The 10,043-nt window shown below is 41.1% G+C and overlaps 1 protein-coding gene across 1 annotated transcript; it reads left to right on the forward strand.

The window, feature by feature from the left end:
• The first annotated feature begins 1,168 nt into the window (after positions 1-1,168).
• Positions 1,169-7,583, forward strand: psmd14 (proteasome 26S subunit, non-ATPase 14). Its single transcript, XM_066647779.1, has 11 exons — positions 1,169-1,272; positions 2,108-2,162; positions 3,425-3,496; positions 4,352-4,471; positions 5,098-5,168; positions 5,366-5,516; positions 6,593-6,700; positions 6,806-6,880; positions 6,990-7,115; positions 7,204-7,266; positions 7,409-7,583. The coding sequence occupies exons 2-11, from the start codon at positions 2,115-2,117 to the stop codon at positions 7,505-7,507; spliced, it is 933 nt and encodes a 310-aa protein (XP_066503876.1). The 5' UTR covers positions 1,169-1,272; positions 2,108-2,114; the 3' UTR covers positions 7,508-7,583.
• The last annotated feature ends 2,460 nt before the right edge of the window (positions 7,584-10,043 follow it).

The following is a 10,043-nucleotide window of genomic DNA, read 5'->3' on the forward strand; positions in this document are numbered from 1 at the left end:
AGCTGATCTGTGGGCTGTTTGTTGTAACCTCACATCCTTTGAAGATGGAGTGAGACACTGGTTGTTGCACAAAAATAATACGCACCGTTTTCCTTGGAAAAGAAAGGAACTGGAAAAGAGCTTAACATTGGTCTGTTATAGGTTAGAACACCCTTTATCTCTGTTTCTGACTTGTACCAAACCGAAGTGATTAAGATCCAATCTTTTTACAATAATTCATATAGGAATGTATTGGTGTTTTATTTATGTACAGAATAAAAGGCTTAAAATACCATTAATTCAGACACAGCTCAAATGAATGTTCTGGATTAGGGTTTTCAGTTGCTCTTGGAGCACCTATCTCCACCTACTGGTTCATCTTCTACATTAATGTACGAAAGAACAATGTTTAAACCCCACCAACTTTATAAATTTTACATAACACTATTCCAAAAAAATACTATTTCCAAAAATACACAAATAAACTGAAAAACAAAAATAACCTGTGGTTTTGTTATGTGTTTTCTGTGTGGGGTGATATCGCAAAGAATCCTAATGGTTTAATAAGGGGTCTGAATTTGGATATAACGGTTTTGCAGCATCAGTGATATAAGCAAAAGACATATCTTACTGGAAAATATATAATGTAATGGTGAACGTAAATTCCCATTAGGAAGCTACCAGATGCTTTCCATTAGGGAATCTTTAGAGAATACACGTTTTTAAACAAAACAAAGGGCCTTCTCTCGCTGTTAAATTTGCTTTAAATTCAAACTGCGTCGAGACCGTCTAACGTACACCGTCTAACGTAAAAAAAAAAAAAATGTCGTTGAAGCGAAACAAAACAGCACCCACTTGTGGTGGATCCTTTAAGCGTGATTTCGTCTTGTAGGAGAAAATAATAGATTTGAACTATAACAGATGGTGTTTCATTGGAAAACTTAAACACAGTAACAATAAACATTTTTTAATAAAATTTGTATTTATTCAATAAAAAGTGTCACACAGATCCAGGGTCTCAAATAAAGCAGTTTTCTGTTATATCTTCTTCTTTTTCTTCTTCTTCTTCTTCTTCTTCTTCTTATTATTATTATTATTATTATTATTATTATTATTATTATTATAGGGCTGCTCCTGCCGGGCTATAAACTTTTATTTTGTAAAGTTGGAGCTTTTATTTTGAAGCCTAAGCTACATTACTGTGGTCCACTTCATTGTGGTAATTTGGGCTGATTCATTGTAGAGTCACAGCAGCTAAAGTACTAACTCTCAGGATTTATTCCCGAATTACAGGTAGATAATTAGTTTTTTTGTCTACAGAAATTACCTCTTTATTAGACCACAGGTTGAATTCACAGATTCATTTTCATCGAAGAGCCCTGCGCTGTGCTTTTATCTGTGTATCTGGATGAACGCCGCTGGTTTAGCCGTTTAGCTCTCTGTGTGTTCAGGGCTGAGTTTTAGGTTTACTAAGTTCGTATTAAAAGAATTAACGGGTAAAACAGACCCTCATTCAGCCGAGGCTTTGTGAATTGAATTAAATAAATGCAATGAGGTTCGGCTGCGTTTCTGTTGTGTAGCTAATAGTGTATTATGCTGCTTATTCTAACATGTTAGCATTCTAGCATCTGAAACTCGATTATGAGCTTCATTCTTTTCTTATTCTGAATCAGAACCTGGACACGGGCATTAGCGTACTATATACATCTGTCAAGTGGTTGTATACATTTTATAAAATATAGAAACACTGTCAGAATCATGTATCTCTCAATGGCAGTCAATGAGCTTCGTATTAAAATCACCTAGGGCAAGGCAAAATGTCACAACACGATACATCACACGATGTTTTGACATGTACTATGCGTATTAGTGGTATTTTTTAAAAGTAAGATACGCCTCTAAAGCAGAGTAGGTATTATTAATTCGGCTCTTTGTTTAGAAACAACAACAAAAAACGTGTGTGTAAATATAAATGTATTGTTCACATTCTGAAGATGCTTAATCGTATTTGATAAGTTGTGTTTAATATGAATTCTTTTTATCAGTCCATTTAGGAACCTGCTGAAAGTGACATCCATGACATTATATATATATATATATTTCTATTCATGTGGTTCTTTCTGTTTAGAGACAAAATGGACCGGCTGCTAAGGCTTGGGGGTGGGATGCCAGGACTTGGACAGGTAATCTCTTTAAATACAATTCTTAATGTTGGATTCAGGCATAGATTTTTGTTTTTGTTTGTTTTGGTGTAAAAACAATATAATTGACTTTTATCTTGCTCTGGCAATAATCAGTTGAGAGCTTATATTTCTCTGTCATGTTCTGTTGTTTGTTGTTTATGACCCATCTCGTTACTCCTTGTTATGTTATTGTTTTATACCTGTACTTGAGAGTTGATTCGGGACATGTGTTTATTTGCATTAATGGCTGACAAAAGTCAATTTAGTTCTGTTACAAAAAAAAAAATTAAACTAATTGCAGAGATGTGTAATGTCATTGTAGACTTAAATTCTGAATATGGACAGCGTAGACACTGTGGTGTTAGGTTTGATTCTGTGTTCTGCAATATTTTCAAGGTGAAACATTCTGATTTTCTAAAAGCTTTTTATACGTCTTCAAATATCTGCATAAATGTCTTTGAGAATAGAGGCATGCAGAGGATCACAGATTATCAGATGCTCAGTTATACAAAGCTCAGCAATGAAATCTGCAGTTCTGTGAATCTGGGCCTCAATTCATTCTGGTTTGGATAATGTCCTAATAAACAGCGTATGTTGACTGGAGCCTATGTGAACATCTGCATATAATTAATTAATTCATTCGTTCATTATCTGTAACCCTTATCCAGTTCAGGGTCGCGGTGGGTCCAGAGCCTACCTGGAATCATTGGGCGCAAGGCGGGAATACACCCTGGAGGGGGCGCCAGTCCTTCACAGGGCAACACAGACTCACACATTCACTCACACACGTTTGAGTCGCCAATCCACCTACCAACGTGTGTTTTTGGACTGTGGGAGGAAACCAGAGCACCTGGAGGAAACCCACGTGCACACGGGGAGAACACACCATCTCCTCACAGACAGTCACCTGGAGCGGGAATCAAACCCACAACCTCTAGGTCCCTGGAGCTGTGTGACTGCGACACCTACCTGCTGCGCCACCGTGCCACCCATCTGCATATAATGCCAACATGTATTTATTTTTATAGATTTACTTCACTTTCACAGCTGACTCTCCTTCCCACTGTATTTTTGTGGTCATTTTGAGCCTGGGAACAGAGCAGACTGTATTTGAATTTTTTTCTATATTTGTTGGCGTGTCTGTGTGTGTGTATAGACCAAGCAAAGCAGAGGTCCAACTCATGGTACCTTTTGAAAGGGACATAAGTTATTTGCTCATCATCATAATCTCTTTTACCTGGGATGTTGTATGTTTGATGCAGGGTCCACCTACAGATGCCCCCGCTGTGGACACAGCTGAACAGGTGTACATCTCATCACTGGCCCTGCTGAAGGTGATCATATTTGCACATATGTACACATGATCTATGATCCTTGGGTTTTTCACTAATAAGATCATGTTTTAGTGATGTATGGTCAGAATTATTCTCAGAACTAATTAAACTACAGTGGAACCTCTACCTACGAACTTAATCCGTTCCGTGACCCGGTTCGTAAGTGGAAAAGTTCGTTTCTTGAGTCAATTTTCCCCATTTAAAATAATGGAAAAGCAATTAATGCCTTCCAGACCCCACCCCGAAAGTCACCCTTTTTGCACTGATATATGTTTACAACACTCTCAAATTAGTAAAAAAATACATGTAGCGTTACTACAAATAAAAGAGAAATACAGTGGTAACAGTAATAAAAAGAAAAAAAAAGTTTGAAGTGGTTACACATCGCGACCTTGAAGACATGACGACTGGCTGGAGGAGTAACACAGGCACTGGCTGTATGACGGGAGGTGGGGGTGGGTGGAATAACGGAGAGTAGGTGGTGAATGTGGGGAGACGAAGCGTAGATACGGCTTAACTTAGCACGAATTTCCATGTCTGCTATTTACACTAATGCTAAATTGCTAAAGCTACAATTTGCTAATCTTAAAAGCTCACCCGAGTCTGGGCGCTTGGAGACTCGCCGATTGAGGTCAGTGGCCATTTCCAGCCGCCGGCTTGGGTTTGTTTCTAGAGTCATGGTTCGTTGGTGGAGGCAAAATATATTCAAATGTCCGGTTCGTATCTTGGAAAGTTCATTAGTAGAGGTTCCACTGTGTATATTTTAACTTATTGAAAAGCTTGTGTGTGAAAGGAATTGGACAATTCTGATGTAAAAATGTAATGCTTTTTTTTAACACTGCTGTTTTTGTGCAGATGTTGAAGCATGGTCGTGCAGGTGTGCCTATGGAAGTTATGGGTTTGATGCTGGGCGAGTTTGTGGATGACTACACTGTGCGTGTAATTGATGTTTTTGCCATGCCACAGTCGGGCACAGTGAGTCATTCCAAAACATTTACACTCTTTTGCACTTATACATTGTTGGTGCTGTTCAAAAACGCTAATGGAACGTTTCCACTGCATGGAACCTACACGACTCGACTCTGCTCTGCTCTTTTGCTTGTCGAATGGCCAAATGTGGCACCTGATCCCTGGAACCAGGTACTTTTTCAGTCCTTGCAAGGTTATGGTTCCAATCAAGTTGATTACGTACCGAATCATGACGTGTAAACACTACAGAGTGCTGATTGGCCAGAGAGACCAGTCAATCACCGTGAAACGCAGAGCTACAGCACAAACTGACTGACTCACAACGGCAGCTCGTGACATTACCCTGAGGTGTTTTGTAAAGGTTCAAACACTCCTTGGGCCAATGGACGATGACAAATATCCAGCGGAAGGCGCACATGCAATGAGGAAAACTGATCTATGAGAACTGGGGTGCGAAGCCATCTTAAGTCCAAAAAGAACATGTGAAAACACAATTTTCTGGGGGAGCTGTGCTAGTGGAAATGTGAGAAGCTAAAGACGAGTTAAAGTCGAGCCGGTCCTTTGCAGTGAAAACGCACCATAAGTAAACAGTAGAATATGGATTTCAAAATGTTACAAATTTGTGTCGACAGGGTGTGAGTGTAGAAGCTGTGGATCCAGTATTTCAGGCAAAAATGTTGGACATGTTGAAACAGACTGGAAGGTAAGGGTTTGAATAGCAACAACATGGTTCCAATTTCTAAATCCTACTTTGTTTAAATTGTTATTATTTGACATTATCATTTGACAATATAAATGGAAACAGAAGTGTTTTCTGTTTTGAGTCTTGGCTGCTATTAATACCAATTAATGCTGTATATTAATTTAAGTGTTTTAATATATTTAATTTTTTCGTGGCAGACCAGAAATGGTTGTAGGCTGGTACCACAGTCACCCTGGTTTTGGCTGCTGGTTGTCTGGCGTGGACATTAACACACAGCAGAGCTTTGAGGCTCTGTCTGAAAGAGCGGTCGCAGTGGTGGTTGACCCCATTCAGAGCGTCAAAGGAAAGGTAACAGCAAACCTTTATCAACACAAGCTGTTAATGCTGCAGTCTAGCCCCTCATTCACGCTATCCACTGTAAATGAGGTCTGCTTTTCATGATCCTCTGTCTTCTCATGCCATGTGCCTGTTTTGCTGTTCTTCATGTGACTCATCTGCTTTCCTCTGTCCTGCAGCACTAACTTTCCTTCATTTTTATGAGTTTTCTCTTTATTCGCTGTCTCTCGTTCAAGCAAGTACACTCTGTCCCGCAGTGTAGGTTGTGTAAGTGCAGTAGAATGAGAGTTTTATTTCTGCTTTCAAGATATATTTACGTGAACAGATTCTCTTAGTTGCAGGATTGAACACTTTAATCTGTGCGGTGCTCGTGAGGCTGTTGAATTGAAATGGGGAAATGTGAAAAGGACGTACAGGAACTAAGAAAATTAGATATTTGTAGCTGTTGAGGAGAGGTTTTGGTGTAAACTTATATCTAAGGAAAATGTTTAAATGTCTCTTTGCTCCATCTTCAGTTTTTCTTTCTGTTGTTCAGTTCTCCTCATTCTTGACCTGGGGCTGTGTATAAGAGTTGTATGTGGGCTCAGCTGTCAGAGATAGTTTTTCTCTTTTTGGCTAAACATGGACGTACAGGGTCAGTTTGTGAATAGATATCTTTGTAGTTGTACTTTGTGTTCATGTACCAAGCCTGACCTAAGCAATTACCTGTGTGTGCGTGTCAGAGAGTGAGAAGGAGAGAGTGCATGCCCCGTTACGCTGTTATTGCATACCTGATGTGACAGCACAGACCATTAGCCTTGGTCCCTAACCATAGCCTCTCACTTTCAGTCTCTTTCTCCAGAGATGAACAATTTGCTACATTTATGGATGTATCTACCTACATTTATGGACTACGTTATACAGTTATAAGAGACCGATACCTGTTGGACAAGTTTGCAAAGACACTTTGACCATGTTAATTACAAACACCATTTACAGAAGTATTGTGATGCTATGTCAATTGTAAATAAACATTTATTTAAACCCTATATTCAATTAAAAACTGTTTGGGGGTTTTAATATATTTACTGTCATTATTTTTGTTTAAGGTCGTGATCGATGCCTTCAGGCTGATCAATGCTAACATGATGGTTTTAGGACACGAGCCACGGCAGACCACCTCTAACTTGGGACACCTCAACAAACCTTCAATTCAGGTGAGAGCACGCGCATACTCACCCTTTCATTTCAATTGGCTTTCATTACAGTTAATTTCGTGTGTAAGTCAGGATTGTTGCTAATATTGTGTATGTTACATTTAGGCTTTGATTCATGGGCTCAACCGACATTACTACTCCATTACCATCAACTACAGGAAGAATGAGCTTGAACAGAAGGTTTGTTTCTCCTTTAACAGGTTCAAATGATAAATAGCATGTTGTTTACTGGTCATTATTGTAGTGGAGACTGTTTGTTTGGTAAAATTTAGTTTTATGCATTCGACAGATGCTGTTGAACCTTCACAAGAAGAGTTGGATGGAGGGTCTGACCCTGCAGGACTATAGTGAACACTGCAAGCTCAACGAGACCATTGTAAAGGAGATGCTTGAGCTGGCCAAGAACTACAACAAGGTCGGTAAAATGAGGGAACAGGCGTTGACGTTTCTTTGATTTTTAAACCACTTATGGTTGTTTCAATGCATGTCTGATCCTCTCTTAGGCTGTAGAAGAAGAAGACAAAATGACTCCCGAACAGCTGGCCATTAAGAATGTTGGAAAACAGGTAAGGGATGCTTCTTTATCTCAGTATCATTAGAGACCACATGCTGGAAAATGTGTGAATGTCTAACCTATGCAACACTTTCAAGTATCTATATAAGTAGAGTATATAAGTCCATACTCTAAATGTCTGTCTTCGTCTGCAGGATCCCAAAAGGCATTTGGAAGAGCATGTTGACGTCTTGATGACCTCTAATATTGTGCAGTGCCTCGCCGCTATGTTAGATACGGTTGTCTTCCAGTAATATCTTTGTGTGCATCTGTGTTCATATTCAGTGTCTGTTTTGTCTTTTTAAGAAATAAACATATATAAAACCAAACTTAGATTATGTATATTTACATGTATTAGTGATTTCTACCTGTGTTCCACTAGCCGATTATCATCATTATCATAATCTGTAACCCTTATCCAGTTCAGAGTCACAGAGGGTCCAGAGCCTACCTGGAATCATTGGGTGCAATGCGGGAATACACCCTGGAGGGGGCGCCAGTCCTTCACAGGGCAACACAGACACACACACATTCACTCACACACTCACACCTACGGACACTTTTGAGTCGCCAATCCACCTACCAACGTTTGTTTTTGGACTGTGGGAGGAAACCGGAGCATCCGGAGGATACCCACGCAGACACAGGGAGAACACACCACACTCCTCACAGACATTCACCTGGAGGAAACCCACGCAGACACGGGGAGAACACACCAAACTCCTCACTGATAGTCACCCGGAGGAAACCCACGCAGACACGGGGAGAACACACCACACTCCTCACTGATAGTCACCCGGAGGAAACCCACGCAGACACGGGGAGAACACACCACACTCCTCACAGACAGTCACCCCGAGGAAACCCACGCAGACACGGGGAGAACACACCACACTCCTCACTGATAGTCACCCGGAGGAAACCCACGCAGACACGGGGAGAACACACCACACTCCTCACTGATAGTCACCCGGAGGAAACCCATGCAGACACTGGGAGAACACACCAAACTCCTCGCTGACAGTCACCTGGAGGAAACCCACGCAGACACAGGGAGAACACACCACACTCCTCACAGACAGTCACCTGGAGGAAACCCACGCAGACACAGGGAGAACACACCACACTCCTCACAGACAGTCACCCAGAGGAAACCCACGCAGACACAGGGAGAACACACCACACTCCTCACAGACAGTCACCCAGAGGAAACCCACGCAGACACAGGGAGAACACACCACACTCCTCACAGACAGTCACCTGGAGCGGGACTTGAACCCACAACTTCCAGGTCCCTGGAGCTGTGTGACCGCGACACTAACCTGCTGCTCCACCGTACCATACACTAGCCGATTACTCCACTCATCTTTTTTACGAACCACTTAACCTGTAAAACAGGCCTAGATTTAAATCCACTGCCTTTTAAACACATTAAATCGAAACAGCATCATAAGCAACATCCATTCCTTTAATTCCAGAGAAGACTGGACCCGATTTTAAAGCGTATGCTTTGCATTTTCCCAGTTTTTGAAGTGTGAATTTCATTCTGCGTCCCTGTGCTTTGTTGGAGTCAGTTGGGTTTGCTCTGGGATGGGTGGATGAGGCAAATTCACCAGGCTGTAATTTTAAAACATTTATGATTACAGATGTTTAAAGAGCAGTGCAGGCTTTGAGAATAATTTTGCCAAGCTGTTTAAATATGGATGAGCTACTAGAATAGAATTCAGCAGCGCTGACAGGTAATGGGTCGCTTAGACAAAGTAGCTACATGTAAATGTGGATGAATGTTTGTTCATTAAAATCTGTAGTACAAATTGCTGAAGGTTATTTATATTTACCAGGGTTTACTGAGTCTAAACGTGCCTTTAATGTGAGGAAACATGTTCCCTGAAGTGATGTGAACACTTGGAAGGACGGCTTGCACTGGTCTTTGTGATCCAGAATGAAAAATCAACATCAGTATATGTCTGACTAATGCTTATGTGTTAGAATGCAGTCCAGTGCTCACGTTAACGTTCCAGTATTTAGTTTAAAGGTTTCCAGATAACTAGAAATGTTTATTAAACCAAGGGGAGATCAACAGCCCTTGATTTCAGAGCAAATGTATCAGCAGGTGTCCACAAACTCTTAGTCATATTCCTCCCATTTAATTGTCTTGGGCATTAGAGGTGCAAATCCCAATAGAGACCACAGGATGGAGCCAGCAGCTCTTATTTAATTTGCATCTTCAAAGAACAGGATGAAAGCCCATCCTCAAAACTACAGAAGCCTGCAGTAAAATAGAGACCTAGCAATGGTGAACCTAAAGAAATGACTGTGTCCATTGTACACAGCCTCTAGCAATTCTGCAATTACAGCCTTATTCCACCTGTTGCTCTGCATCCTGTATGATTGATGCCAGGTATGATTTGGGTGGTGGATCATTTTTAGTGCTGCACGGACCCTGACGGGATGGTTGTGTGTTAGTGTGTGAGTTCTGCTGGTACACCTGGATCAGAAACAGCAGTTGCTGCTGGAGGTTTTGAACACTGTCCACTCTCTTAGACACACTTAGATTGTGGGACCACCTTTAGATGGAAAGTCAGATCAGTAACACACCTGTTGTCACACAGCTTGTGTTAGTCCTCTTCTAGCCCTTCATCAATGGTCACAGGTTGCTGCCCATAGGGTCCAGAAGCTGTTGGATATTTTATGTTAGTGTACAGTCCCTCAGTTCAGAAGTGACACTGACCCCATCACCCCAGAGTCACTACAGCACTGAGAATAACCTACCACCAAAATCATACCTGC

This window comes from Hoplias malabaricus, chromosome 16 (assembly GCF_029633855.1).
Source record: "Hoplias malabaricus isolate fHopMal1 chromosome 16, fHopMal1.hap1, whole genome shotgun sequence".
Lineage (NCBI taxonomy): Eukaryota > Metazoa > Chordata > Actinopteri > Characiformes > Erythrinidae > Hoplias > Hoplias malabaricus.

Coding starts and splice junctions, on each gene's coding strand:
- psmd14 (XM_066647779.1), top strand. CDS start 2,115: ATGGACCGGCTGCTAAGGCTTGGGGGTGGGATGCCAGGACTTGGACAG. Junction 6,881..6,989: donor AGAATGAGCTTGAACAGAAG/GTTTGTTTCTCC, acceptor TGCATTCGACAG/ATGCTGTTGAACCTTCACAA. Junction 7,116..7,203: donor TGGCCAAGAACTACAACAAG/GTCGGTAAAATG, acceptor ATCCTCTCTTAG/GCTGTAGAAGAAGAAGACAA.